Source organism: Eretmochelys imbricata, chromosome 1, assembly GCF_965152235.1.
Source record: "Eretmochelys imbricata isolate rEreImb1 chromosome 1, rEreImb1.hap1, whole genome shotgun sequence".
Classification (NCBI taxonomy): domain Eukaryota; kingdom Metazoa; phylum Chordata; order Testudines; family Cheloniidae; genus Eretmochelys; species Eretmochelys imbricata.
Window position 1 is genome coordinate 252733511 of NC_135572.1, and position 14952 is coordinate 252748462.

Below are 14952 nucleotides of genomic sequence, written 5' to 3' on the forward strand. Positions count from 1 at the left end.
TAGGCTTGAATACAGACTGGGAGTGGATGGGTCATTACACAAAGTAAAACTATTTCCCCGTGTTTATTTCTCCGCCCCTTCCCCCCCGCCCCGCTGTTCCTCACAGACGTTCTTGTCAACTGCTAGAAATGGCCCACCTTGATTATCGCTACAAAAGGTTCCTCCCCCTGCTCTCCTGCTGGTAATAGCTCACCTTACCTGATCACTCTTGTTACAGTCTGTATGGTAACACCCATTGTTTCATGTTCTCTGTGTATATTAAAATCTCCCCACTGTATTTTCCACTGAATGTATCCGATGAAGTGAGCTGTAGTTCACGAAAGCTTATGCTCAAACAAATTTGTTAGTCTCTAAGGTGCCACAAGTCCTCCTTTTCTTTTTGCCTATACAGACTAACACAGCTGCTACTCTGAAACCTGTCATTAAAACATATTGTGGCTCTGTTTTTATTTACTTTTTTGATTTCTGAGGTTTTAGCAGGGTCATGTTCCCAAGTTTTTCTCCACAACTGAAAAAAATGCATTTTAAAAGCAAGCTGAAATTTTCACATAATCACATAGCTCCTGGTATATTATGATCAGTGAAACTGGAATCAGAGGGCCAGTGTTCCCTGGAATGACTGTTAATGATGGGATAACAGTGGAATAGATAATGCAGGGAATTAGGCAGGAAGCAACTCGGACACGTGGACAGAATAGACCCTGGGGGGCTAATAATATTTCACTTGTTCAACTTTAAGCTCCATTCAGCTTCATACTTTGTGAATGAAAAACCAGAAACTGAGGCTTTGAGAAGAATGGCAAACCTTGTGAGAGCTGGCACCATTCTGTCTGTTCAAGTTCCTTACCTATGGCTGTTGCCTGTGTAGGTTCTACTCATGAAAGCAAATGTTAGAGTGCCAATGTTTCACAGTGGGGCTTCAAGGAAAGAGCAGGACTGTGTCTGACAGAAGTAGTATATTACACTGAGTGTTCACTACAGTATGTTAGGTACAATATACACCTTGCACATGTGGAAATCTGTTGAAATGGATGTCCCTTTCCTTATGTAACATGCCTGAACAAATTCTATAAATAGATTTTTACAGACATTGTATAGAGAGGATAGTCTTTTAGAACCATTTCTTTAGAAACCTATTGGTTTAATCTCCGCATAATTCTATAGGATTGTTCTATAAGGGTTGGTAACTTGGGTGTGTTGGAAGCCTGTGACCTTGAGGGAATGTTAAGTTGAAAGCATGGCTTGCTGTAGGAGCATTTTAGGCCAGCAGATCATTGAATCTTCTGAAAACAACGTTGCAATAACACTACAGCTTTAGTAGAATACTTGGCATTCAAAAGAGGAAAAGAATTGGGAGGTCACATCAGTGACCGATTGTTTGTGTTAGCTTTTTGCAGGAATGAAATACATAATAGAGGATTCAAATACTACTGATTTTCGTACAAATTACATAAAAATAAGACACAAGAATGAAACAGTTGAAAATATAGGGCTGTCCTATTTACTGGTCGCAGCTAGTTGCTGAAGGGTAATTTAGCTTGTGTAGACACTGCACCTATTTCTTGGATATAAATTCAATATTTAAAATGTGAGCCTGGAAATGGAAGTAACAAGAGAATAAGCTAATACCCTAACTCAAGTCATCCAAAGAGCCCTAATTGCTTTATAAACTGAAATACCACTTCTTGTGTATTTTGTAGTCATTTTTCACAAGCAACACTGCATACCAGGCTTTTAAGAAAGGGCAGTACAATCTGTATAGCTGTAATTGGACAGAACTTTTAAGTCAAACAGAACATAGTTACCAAGATAAATTTGCCCAGGACGCTGAGTTGAACTTGTATGAGATCTTCTGTGATGTCTAATAGACAGCTCTTAAGTTGTTGGTGTTTTTTTTTTTTTTACAAATCCTTAAAGTATAATTGTTTTTTAATTATAATTCTGCTCCAGTTCCCACCCCCTGGATGCTCTTACTGTGTTTTGAAATTTGTAGTATTGCGTATTTCCTGAGTCATATCAGTGTCAGTAATGGTTATGAAATTCAGAACTTCCTTTTTTTAAATGCGTCGTTTGTAACTCTTTCTGTTGCCAGTTTATAGGCTAAATCCAAAATGTGTAGACTCATTAACAGGTAAATATTTGCGATTAAGGAGAAGTCCAGTTCACATCGCTGGTTGGTTGTAGTTTTTTGATGAAAGGCATGGGAGGCTGTAAGTACACTATTTTTAATCAATGCATCTTAAGTATAGTATAGTTCCTTTGTTATATTTAGCTAGCTAAATTTATAGCATGTATCGCCATAGTATCTGAGCATCCGCCAAGAATTTGAAACGAGAAATATTTCCTCCTTTCCAGCCTTTAGGAAGTCTTGATTAATTTATAGATCTGCTTTGTGTGAGTGAGGGAAAGAATTAAAAAATAATTTGAGGGAAACGTAAGTCAAATATCTTCTGTATTTGTTGCTGGACGTGATAAGACCTATGTGGTCATTTTTTGCCTTTGGAGAAGTCCATTTCATATTCTAGGTCCCTCTCCTGTGAGACTTGTCTCCCATCCTCACATGAAGCTGTTGAGGAGGGAGAGTTCATCTCTCAGGTAGATAAAGCTGCTCCCCCCTCACTTGTTGAGGGCTTTGAACATCAGGTCAGACACACTGAGTTGGATTCTGTGCTCACTGGAGAGTCAATGCAGTAAGCAAAATGTTGGTGTGTTTTGCACTCTCTCTCTTCATAGCAATGGCAAAATGTTGTAAATATGCTTTGTGCTCGAGTCTTTTATATTAAACTGTTTTCTGCTACCAACATTTGAATGTTCTCTTTCTGCTTCTTCTGTTGCTGGTGGATCTCTGTGGATCACAGGATGGGAAATGGTGTTACCGCCTATATCGGTAGTTAAGGAATGGTTGTAGTGCCTCACTGAAGTCGTCTTCTGTTGGCTTCCTTAACAGTGAAGCCTTGTCGGCACTTCAAAGCCTTGCCATTATAGCTATACTGGCAAACCCTCCTACTGCAGACACAGCTAATACTGGCAAAAAAATGCTTTTGCTAATATAGCTTATAACTGTTCCCCAAACAAAACAAGCTAGATCTGCACAAGCTCCTTTTATGCCAATATAATTACATTTTGCATTTGGGCTTTTGCTAGCATAGCTAAATTTAAAAATAAAAATAAAAATTCATATCCTTAATGGAATAGATAGGCTGGCAAAACTTTACATGTAGCCCTACCTGGTCTGAGAAAATGTGACATAGCAGGCTGTCTGGTGATGGTGGAACTTAAACTTACACTACAGTAATTTAAAGCCTTTGACAACGTAGCAAATTATACAGCTGCATCCACATACAGATGGGTAAAAATACTTCGTTTTCCTTTGACTGGGATAGGGCTTCACTACTGAAGTCAAGAGACTATTGACAATGCTGAAAATGTCTTTCTGAAAAATTGTTTCTTACTAGCAAAAAAAGTCTTCAGTTTATAATGTACTTCATTTTGTTCTGTGCAGTCATTGGAAATGCAAGTAATGCTACTCTTTTTTTTATGGTTATTTTTTTTCGTGTGACCCCCCCCCGCCTGGCCAGCCATACACATGAGAACTACTACAGGTTACTTAGTAGGTTAATGGACAAATTATGAAAAATGTAAATTCCCATTTGCCAATTCTGCAAATGCTACCATGCCAATATCTGATTCTTACGTGTTTGATGGAAAGACAGGTATTGCAGACCCTCTGGTTCTCACACTATTGTTGCTGAAATACACATTCATAATATTGTAAAGCTCCATGTAAACAACACTTTTTTGATGTATTCAAATCAGCAGAGGGAAATATTCTTTTAAACACAAAAGTAAATAGGGAGATTATTTTTAATAACCTTGTATCTTCGATGCTATAGCTTCCTAAAGCTATTTATAATATCATGGCAGCATCCAGAGGCCCCACTCAGGATCAAGACCCTATTGTGTATGCATAACACCTAGCACACAGACAGGTGCTACTAAAATGTCTTTTTGCAATCCGAGAACTGTGTGTTCTTCCTTTTTCTATAGGGAGATTGCACAGGGGAATATGGAGCCACAGTAGTAACTAAAACTTTGAAATGAGGAAAAATGCTTTGATTGCCTTTCTAGTAACACACACTCTCTCTGTTATCACTTAGAGTGCACGAACAGTACTATACATGGGCTCTCTGAAAGCGAACACTGTGGTGTTGGCAGACCAGGTGCCAGCTTATGCCAGTGCTCCAGGCCTCAGTGAACACACTGACTAATGCATAGCTGGTCTGGCCAGTCTGGCTTATCTGTGGGTTAGTATAGTTTAAAATAGATATAAGAATGTGTTCAGTGTTTAGACTTTATGGAATTGCTTGTAGGATGCTGCATGTATTAATCCTACTTCTTATAATATCTGTATCCCATAGTATAAAGTCATATTCAGTGTTTGCATTGTCAACCTCTGCAATTAAATAATTTACCAAACAGAAGAAGCATTAATTAAAGTAAAATGCTTGTCCAGCACACAAGGTGACCCATTGAAGTCAAATGAGGCATTATGTAGCATAAAAGGAGAGGAAACCTTGTTGATTGTATTCCTCACTCCCTCCAGAAGGGGAGGCCTGGGGATGAACTCATCCCATCAACTTGGATTCTGGAGTGAAGGGGATAAAAATCCCTGAAAAGGAGAAACTGAGTCTCTTTATGCTGTCTGGACTCTGAGGGGCAAAAATTTGTAAACATAAGTAACAGATCCCCATGCTGCATGTTATGGCTCAGCCCTAAAGGACGTATACAACTGCTTATTATAGAAGCTTATGTTAGCTTTTTTAAATCTATGACTGTAACTCATTGGTGTATGTATGTATGTTTCCTGTTTTAACCTTCTAAACCTCTAATTTCTTTTGTTAGTTAATAAATCTTTAGTTTATTACAGGATTGGCTACAGGCATGGTCATGGGTTTGAGATCTGAGTACACCTGACCTGAAGGAAGTGACTGGTGTTTTGGGACTGGTTGTAACCTGAATATTATTGTGATTTTTGGGGTGAAGTGACCATCTATCACATAGTCCAGCCTGCCTGGGTGGCAAGATAAACTGGAATGCCCAAGGGGACTGTCTGTGACTCCATGGTAAGACTGTTGGAGAGCTTTAGGAGTTAACACTTGTTACTGATTTGGTGAAATCTTTTTATAGAACATACAACTAGTTTGGTGTCTCTTCCCTGCTTTTTGACAGTTTGCCCTGAGGTTGGCACTCATGGTTGTGAGCCACTCCAGACAGCATGACAAACACAAGCTGTGAAAATTGACACACATACATGTACGTGGAATTTTGAGCATTCATTCATTGGCACAGCTTCTGCTGCTATTAGCAAAACTTAAGATGTTGCTGTTCTTTTCCCCTTTGCCCCCCCCCCCCTTCTCTTGCTCGCTTGGCATTAGAGTTGACAGCTGTGGTCACAGATAAGGAACACTCTGCAGTTGCATGATTAAATATCAGGACCTGGTTTCCTGGATAATAGTACTACTAACTAAGCTAGCACCCACTGAAGGAGCTTCAGGCTAGAGAGTAGCAAGATGGCTTGCAAAATAGTCATGTGCCAATTTGTCAGAAAATTGCTGTGCAAGACCTTCATACCCTGCAGCAGCGCGAAAAGACTTTGTTAGATGTTCATGCACAAAGGCGGTTTTAAGACCTAGCAACTGGTGGCAAAGAATTGCCAGTAGTACTTTCTGCATCGCTTTCCTCCTATGGCAGCTGGAATTTAGGCTATTGTATGACAGTCTCTCAGGTTTAATGAACAAAGATTTCATGTATATAAACACATACAACCAGCACTGGAAATACTTATGAATAATTTTGTTTTTATGGGGTAACTATATTGGTGTTTTCCACATAAGATTCACCATTCTGTTGTAATTAAATTTTTATTTTGGGATGTACCTTAGTACAGTGGTTTTCAAACTGTTTTATGGGGACCCAGTTGAAGAAAATAATTGATGCCTGTGACTCAATGGACCTGGGAATGAGGGGTTTGCGGTATGGGTGGGGCTCAGAGCTAGGGCAGAGGGTTGGGGTGAGGGCTGCAGGGTGGGGCCAGGAATGAGGATTCAGGGTGTGGGAGGGGGCTCCGGGCTGGGGCAGGGGGTTGGGGTGCAGAAGGGGGTCAGGGCTCTGGGGTGGGGCTGGGGGATGAGGGGTTTGGGGTGCAGAAAGGGGTTTCAGGTTCGGGAGCGGGGTTCAGAGCTGGGGCAGAGGATTGGGGCACAGGGTTCGGGGTGTGGACTTACCTCCGGTGGCTCCTGGTCAGGCTTCCCACCTGTCCTGGCACCGTGGATCATGTTGCTCCCTGGCAGTGGCCAGCAGCAGGTCCGGATCCTAGGTGGAGGCGCCTAAGTACCTCCCTCCCCCCCAGTTCCCATTGGCCGGTTCCTAGCCAGTGGGAGTGTGGAGCCGGTGTTCAGGGTGGGGGCAGCTCACGGAGCCCTGTGGCCCCCCCTGCCTAGAAGCCAGACCCACTGCTGGCCACTTCCAGAGCACAGCACAGTGTCGGAGTAGGTAGGCAATAGCCTGCCTTAGCTGGGCAGCACTGCCAACAGGACTTTTAATGTCCCAGTTGGCAGTGCTGAGCAGAGCAACGCAGTGCCTGACATGCCATAACCCAGTACTGGGTTATGACCCGAACTTTGAAAAACGCTTCCTTAGAACATACACCTGCACATTCCTTCTGATCTTCTTAAGGTGATGACTTCACAGTCTCTCTTCAGCAGGGTCACCAACTGGTAGATCACAATCGACTGGTTGATCCTAGAGCCTCTGACAGTCAATTGTGATCTCCGGCCACTAACAGTCCAGCTGCGAGCGGGGTTAAGGCAGGCTCCCTGGCCCCGTGCTACTCCTGGACCTGGAAGTGGCTGGCATGTCCCTGTGGTGGCGTGGCCCCGGGGGGCAGGGAGTCTCCCTGCACTGCTAGAGTCTGCAAGCACCACCCCCGCAGCTCCCATTGGCCATGAACAGGGAATTGAGGCCAAAGGGAGCTGTTGGGGTGGTGCCTGCAGAGAGGAGCAGTGCACGGAGCCACATGCCCCCATGCCCAAGGAGCCACAGGGACATACCAGCTGCTTCTGGTAGCGGCGCAGGGCCGGGTAGGCAGGGAGCCTGCCTTTAGCCCCGCTGACCAGGAGCCACCCAAGGTAAGCGCTGCCCAGCGGGAACCTGCACCCCAGCCCTGCGCCCCCTCCTGCAGCCCTGTGCCAGTCCTGAACCTGCACCCCTTTCGGCATCCCAACGCTCTGCCCCAGCCTGGAGCCCCCTCCCGCACCCAAACTCCCTCCCACAGCTTGGACCTCTCACCCCCTCCTGCACCCCACTCGAACCCGAACCCCTACCCCAGTTCGGTGAAAGTGAGTGAGGATGGGGGAGAGTGAGTGACGGATGGAGTGAGCAGGGTGGGGCCTCAGGAAAGGGGCGGGGTAGATCCTGGGTTGCACTTAAATTCAGATAGTTACCTTGTATGTAAAAAGGTTAGAGACCACAGCTCTACAGCATGGCATAAAACTGTGTGTGTGTGTGTGACTTGAACTCCTTAGAGCCAGAGAAGAATGGCAGCCCCACAGTTCCCATCCACACTTCTCACTCTCCTCAGCAAAATACTCCAAAAATCCTCAAGGACAGCAGCAATTCCTGTGCATTAATCAGCTGTTACCAATATCCTCAACTTTCAGTCAGTTAGGGAATCTTTAGCCATTATCCGAGGTGGCACATGTACTGGAGTTGGAGTGGAAGGATGGTCTAGTGATTAGGGCACTAGGTTAAGCCTTGGGAGATCTAAGTGCAGTTACCTGCTCTGTCATAGTCTTCTGTGGGAACTTGGGCGAGTCACTTAGCCTCTTGGTGCCTCAGTTCCCTGTCTGTAAAATGGTGGTGATAGTACCCTACCTCACAGGGGTGTTGGGAGGATAAATACATTAAAGGCAGGTGTTGAAATAATACAGACCTATATTAGTCTGCCGTATCTTCTTTTCCTTTGCTTTGCCCCTTTAGTTGGGATCAGTGATCCTTGTTCTTCATCTCCAAAGATTCCTGTTGAGTGAGTCTTCCAAGCTGACGCTGATCTTCTTTGTGTCCTCCTTCAGTGTCTCAAATCACCTTTTTCTGAGTCTTCCTTGTGGTCTTTTTCCTGGGACTACTAGATATTGTACTCTGACCAGCATATCCCAGCTCTCGTCTCACATTACTCAGCCATCTCAGTCGATGTTCCCTCAGCTTTTCCGTGATGGGATCTGTGAGGGGTTTGGGCCCTTTGGGGTGTCACCTGATGTGCCTGAGTTTAACTGAGCCTCCCCCTTCCCACATCAGCCTCTTCTGCCAGCCTGGGTCCCCTTTACCTGACCTTGCTGGGTTAGGCTCACAAGCCTCTTCCAGATAAGCACATAGGCAGAGCCACACCTCACTGCAGACACAGACTGAAGTCAGCTCTGTGTGAGAGGTCTCCCCCAGCACTCACTTCCCACTCCCTTTAAGGGGTACAAACAAAAACGTTTTATGAAATTTGCCCCCTCCCTCAACGTGGAGGGAAATATGCACAACTTCTTGCCCCCCCCATTAGAAATTACATAAACTGGGTTCTATTATAAACAAGCAACAAGTTAATTAACAACAAAAGGTGAGTTTTAAGTGAATATAAGAGAACAGACAGAACAAAGCAGATTATTGAGCAAATAAAACAAAGCACACAAGCTAAGATCAATATACTAAAGAAACAGGTTACAAAATGTAATTTCTTACCTTAAATGTTACTTTTAGGCAGGTTGCAAAGTTTCTGTGGTTCAGAATTCCAGTTATCTTTCTTTTCAGATTGGACCCCCTGTCTGTCAGGACTCTTCCCCTCCCCCCCCCCCCCCCCGCCACTTTCCCTTCAGGTGGCTTTAGCAATCTTTCTTCTTGGGCAGACAAGCCATGGAGAGGAGGAGTCCGGTTTGCCTTCCTCCCCACCCTTAAATAGGATTTACATAAGATGGGAGTCCTTTGTTTCCCACAGTATCACAGTGTTTGAGTCAGTGGCAGTATGGAGTGTCCGCAGGAAGGCCGGACCTTTTCACAGTCCATTGTCCTAGCAGTGGGCGTCACCCAAAGTAGATAATCAATATTCCTAACTTCAGACACAGAAATGATACAGGCATACAAATTGGATAATTATGTTCAGGAAATTATAATATTTCCAATGATATCTTATAAGACTCCTCTTGCTAAAGTATATCTGTTGTCATATTCGTATCATAAGCATATTTTCATAAAGAATATGGAGTGAAACGTCACAGGGGCTACTTGCATCACAGCTTGTACCATTTCATTGTCACCTATCAATTCTCCTCTTACCCAGTTCCACCTGAGTATTCTCATTTCAGCAGTGTGAGGTGGTGGTTTCTCTGTTCCTTGCTGGCCAGCATTCTAACCTGCATGTCGTGGCTTTGGAACGGGAATGGATAGGAGTTTGCGGAGAGAATTGTCTGAGGTCTACACAGACATGAGGGAAAATATCAGGTCTAGTTTTGGGCTTCAGAAGCCCAATGTCACTTGTAAAGCATTTCAGCCATCAGTTAACATTGGGAGGCAGTGTGGCCTAATGAACAGGGTACTGCCTGGGTTTTAGTCCCAGCTCTGCCACTGATTGACACTATGGGTATGCCACTTAGCCTGCCTGTGCCTCTTTCTCCTCCTACCCTTTGTCTATTTCATCTATTTAGACTGTAATCTCTTTGGGGCAGGGATTCTTCTTACATGTTTGTACAGTAGCTACAACTATGGGGCTCCAGTCTCTCCAGCAGTCTCTAGGTGCTACCCTAAAACAAATTATTAGCAATAGTTTGGTTTATTTTAATTTATAACTATATAGCTTTTTGTTCTTTTTTTATATAAGCTTAGTTCTTTTTATATCAACTTGTATAGCTCAGCAATGCAGTGAGAATGAAAGGAATTGAGGATCCAGGAATGAAGGGCAGCACTGAGTGGTCTCATGGTGTGTAGCATCATCTGCAGGGAAATTGTAAGATTTATCACAGTGGGTTCCAATAGAGGGCTTCTCATTCTCCTATAGGAATTGCTAATAGGCCTGCAGGATCAGGGCTAGCTAGCGGAATATAAGAGCAGTATTGTCGGAGAAGGAGGGGAAAAGGTTGGTTTTTCTTTCGCCACCCCCCGCCCCTGTATAGTAAGTCTGTTGAATTGGAAATTCCCCATGCTTAAGCTGGATCCAGATACTGGGTGGTTTGGCATCAGTTTACGGAAATCCTCTTCCATTTTCCAAAGCACTGTAAAGTATGAATGACAGAGTTTTGGAGGGCGAGGCAGTGAAAGGCTGAACTTGTAAACTGATCCCACCCACAAAATATTGGTAAACTGACAGGCATGCTCTGTCACTAAATAGGGCTCTTATTATTTTGAATGAGAATGGCATGCAATTAAAGCCTTAATGTATGCCTTCAAGGCTCTTCTCTGCAGGCAAGACTGCTATCAATTGTTCTTGGAAAAACCACTTCCCTGCTCTTCCTGTCCTCCAAAATAATGTCACTGAGGATTTTGCTAGGAGTGCTCCATTGGGCCGCTACATGTGTCAATGCAGGTTTCTTGCTAGATGGGTATGGTCAGGTGAGATGAATAGCTTCAGTTACTACACAGTCCAAAGAGCATTTTCTAGACTCTCTCCTCTGTTTCATATTCAGACTGCTTGTGGAGAACAGGTAGCTTTTGGCTGCTGAATCAGCTTTAGTCTCACTGGATGCGGAGACAGAGAACCTAGCAGAGGCTCTAACAACAAAAGCAAGGAATTGCAATATTCTTGTGGAATAAAACCAAGAAAAAAGCAAGTGTAAATTAGGAGATTAGAACATTTTTAGGTAAGGCAAAGCATAGTAGCTCCAGAAAATGCAGCAAGTGTTCCAACAGAGTAGGTATGAAACCTTTTCCAGTGGAAATAAACCATCCTTTGGAAAATTGTTCTGGCAATTATTTTTGTTCCATACTAGCATTGACTTAATTTACCTAACACTCCTACGTTCTTGTATTGTTTTATTAATAGGATTTAAATTTTAACAGCTGTTTTGTTTGCTTGTGACATAATATAAATCTCAATCTATCCAGTGTGGTTTGGAAATTAATTCATTAGAAAAAAAAGACTGAATGAGTGCACTCAACCCTTCTGGAAATTAAGGTGAAGAATAAATCTAGAAGATAATTGTGTCCATAACTGTTGAGAGCTATTTTTAATAGACTTCAAGTTGAGCTTTGTGTGATCTTATTCTTGAGCATTAAACCTACCCGAAATATTAGGCATAGACCCGATCAAGGTTAAATCCAGATGAAAGCTTTTGTTGTGGTGCAGTGCCTTGTTTAAATGGCAAAACACCTGCTTAGGCATGCCCAGTAAGTGCTAGAAGCTTATATGTCCCTTCATTAAGGATTTGCAAGGCTGAAGCACAAAGAGTGATTGTTACCCAATAAGTGGTAGTCACACACTCTACCAATAGCCTTAGGAGAATTGGTTACCATGGAATCCACCATCTGTTCACTCCCCGCTGGAATGTGATTATCCTTACTGTGTTGGGGACTGGCAAAAGCAGGGAAGCGTGTGCTGTCTGCAATTATCTGCAATGGAGTGTGTTAATGGAAGCTTTGAATTAGTAAGCTGGAAGAGCACATAAAGGGATTTTACCAAAACTATTAATCATCTCTAGCCAAGAGGAGTAAATGCAGCTTTTATAAGGTTAGTACTAAATGCACAATATATATACTTTTTTTGTAATATTGGTGCAATATATGGTTTCGTGATCTAGAGATGCATAACTATTAGTCATTCAGTCTAGCAATTTTTATCAGTAAAGACTGGAAATATTAAGGTTCTAAAGATTCTTTTGTCTCATTTTAAGTAGTTGATTTTGGATCTCTGAAGTAGGAAATGAGAATAACAACTAGCCGAATTGGGGCAATTCGTACCTCTTTCCTATGTGAAATACTGTTCATTGCCCCCATTACGCATTGAACTAGTTGACTGACTGATTTACACACCTTTTAATGTTAATTGCTTTTTCTTTGAGTGGCTTGTGGTAAGCTTCACGTTGTTCTGTTTTGGAAGGGGGATTGGGATGGGGTGTAGGGGGCATTCAAATGGAGGTACCGGTATAATAGATACATGGTTGTGACTTAGAACATGCAATGGTAGTTGAATGCAAGATCAATTCCCCCCCCTCACTGCCACCCTGAACTCACTGACCGATTAAACGTTTAGAATCTTTATTTTTTAACAATATGCGGTTCAATTATGCAGTGACTTTGCACGAGTTCTCAGGGTGCTGTGCGTGTGGAAACAATATGTCAGTGCTGTAAAAGCAAGTGTAAAATTAGGGAGACTCACTTTCATTTGTAAGGCTCCTTCTGTATCCATGGAGTCCTTTTTAAACAGTGTTTTGGTTGTGCTGTAGGAGGTAGGTATAACAAATGCTTGATTTAACATTATTTATATTCAATTAAAATTACTGTTGCCTTTATACAAGGGACTTCTAAAAATATGTCTTAAAGCACTATTGTACCAGAAATAGTCATTTAAGATAGTGTCCCTTCTGCAAGGATTTCTGGCCATGTTTTGGGATTTTCTTTTGAAATAAAGTGCTTATGCTGCATGCATTTTACCAAGACTGCCATTTTTATTTTGTATGGGGGAGGGCAGCACTAAAGCCTTTTAATTATGCCATGTCAGTCTTCCTCATTCCTCATTCCACTGATCTGCTCTCTGTGCTCTTAAAATGTCAGTAGGTTGAAAATGACATGGTTAATAAGGTCAACAGCGTGTAAAATAACAGTTTAAAAACGGTGAATTTTTCATCTGGCAGTGTTGTGCATTTTTGTAAAGTCTTGTAGTAGTGAACACTTAGTTCTTCTCCCTGGAGCAGTTATGGAGGCAGCGCTACGGTATAGGGGTTTGTTATGTAGAACGCACAGTAGCATGACTGCATATGTGCTCTGGAGGTAGATAGGCTTAAAGTCCCTTTAAATGCATAAAGGAACAATGCTGTGCTTACCCCTGGTGGAAGTGGGAGAGTAGTTTTGGTAGCAGTGGCTGTACCACCTTTCATAATAATTAACTGGTTTTGCTTTTGGACAGATCCCTTCCTCCTTCACAATTAAGTGTTCTGCAATTGAACAGTGTCATTTATCTAGAGCTTGTTTTATTGGACTTAAAGTTGTGGTGCACTTGTTCATGTGTACCACTTGTGTTTCGTACTATTATATTTGGGTGCTATTTAAAAGAGAGACTGGCTCATGTAGTTGGAAAGACATGAGACTTTCACCGTTAGGACATTATGGACTTGAACTGGGTCAAAACTAAGGATCAAAAGTTATGTCAAGGTAATTTTGTGGCTTATGTGAAATGAGTTGTTGGTCCCAGTTCGTTTCCTACTGGATGGTGTCAGTCATAGAATTCACCATCACAGTTGCCAATGAGATAACGGTGCAAGTGTAGGCAGAGAGGCCAACAATGGAATGGACTTAAAAGTGGCTTCTTGTGTGGATTTTTTTTTTTTTGCTATATGATTTGCACGGAATTTGTACTGCCGCTGCCTGTGTTCTGTTTCCAGCGTAAATAGAGGACTTCACAACTGACATTGTCTCAGATGCATCTCTGAATTTTAAATGACAGTGATGAACATGGTGTAAATGTCTAAATAGACTTTCAATAAAATATTTTTTTTAAATTGGGATTCATATAAGAGGCTGCAAAATATGTGAATATTTTTTTTAACTTTGGTCACTGGGTCAGTCTTGATCTGCAGACAGAGATTTAAAGACCAGTCAGTAATTAATCCATTAAAGCATCTGGCCATTCATAACAGATTTTTTTTCATCTTCTGGATGCTACGAATAATGTTAAAATACGTGGACATTGATTCTTATGGAATCAGTTACTTTAATGTATTGTGGACAACACATGTAAATGTCCATGACCACCTTACTTGATTCAGTGACAAATGAGGGCTACAGCAATGCACAGTCATAAGGGAGACCTATCCTGGAATGCTGGCTGTCTTGGTCAGCAGAGTCCACAGGTTGCACTGAGCCCCTCTGAGGGGGAGTTCCCTAAAGAAGGTCTCTGTCGCCCCTTGGAATTCCTCCCTAAAATCTATCGCAGAGCAACACTGCTACCTTTATAGGAGATCTACACGAGGGAAAGATCACCTTTAGTGCATCTTGCCACAACCTCCTTCCCCTCCCCACCCGAAACCACCACCAACAAAACTACTCCAGGATGCATTTAATTAGTGAACAAAAAAGACATAACCAACATACTATGGCCAGAAATGTATGTATAGTGTAGGTACTTAATTGAGACATTTCTTAAGTCTCATTTGCAATATTTCTGTATATTAAACTATAAAGGAAGCCTGGCATTGAATAATGGGTTTGATTCAATGTAAAGGAGTCTAAAGGGCTTGCCAGCAAACTGACCCAATTGTTTCCCACAAACAGACAAGTCTTTCTGCTTTTACTTTGACACATTATTCTGGAATGCTGTCTGACATGACTTGGATTTATGCATTGCATCCAGGCTGTTAGCTTGCAGAGTTCGTAAACAAGTTTAGTTTTGATACATTTTTCTACTGTTCACTGATATGTTTTGAATTAAAAAAACAAAACCCAGCTTGTGGTTTGCTTCCTTGGGGATGCTCCTTAGCTTCAAGGTTAAAGCTGGCAATCCTCTCTCAACAGTCACGGTTTTGGAAAGTCAGTGTCTGTTTACAAGCCACTCTCTTTGCAACTTGTGTGAGATAATGGAAGTCTAGGGATGGTGGATGTGGGAGGAAAAACCTGCTGACATGGTTGTTGCTACTGCTGGTCTATTTGTAAGTCCTCTATATGAAATTACTTGTGCCTTCCATGTCTATTTTTATTTAAAAATATTGCCGA

At 42.3% G+C, this 14952-nt stretch overlaps 1 protein-coding gene across 2 annotated transcripts in view; it reads left to right on the top strand.

The window, feature by feature from the left end:
* Positions 1–1720: 1720 nt before the first annotated feature.
* FGD4 (FYVE, RhoGEF and PH domain containing 4) overlaps positions 1721–14952 on the top strand; it is a 124316-nt gene continuing 111084 nt past the window's right edge. Inside the window, exon 1 of one of the 2 annotated variants that reach the window (XM_077827837.1) lies at positions 1721–2210. In XM_077827837.1, the coding sequence (XP_077683963.1) occupies positions 2192–2210 (19 nt within the window). In that variant the 5' untranslated portion in view covers positions 1721–2191. Of the gene's footprint in view, positions 2211–5044; positions 5124–14952 lie in introns of those variants that run through there. The other variant, XM_077827847.1, reaches the window with a different exon arrangement.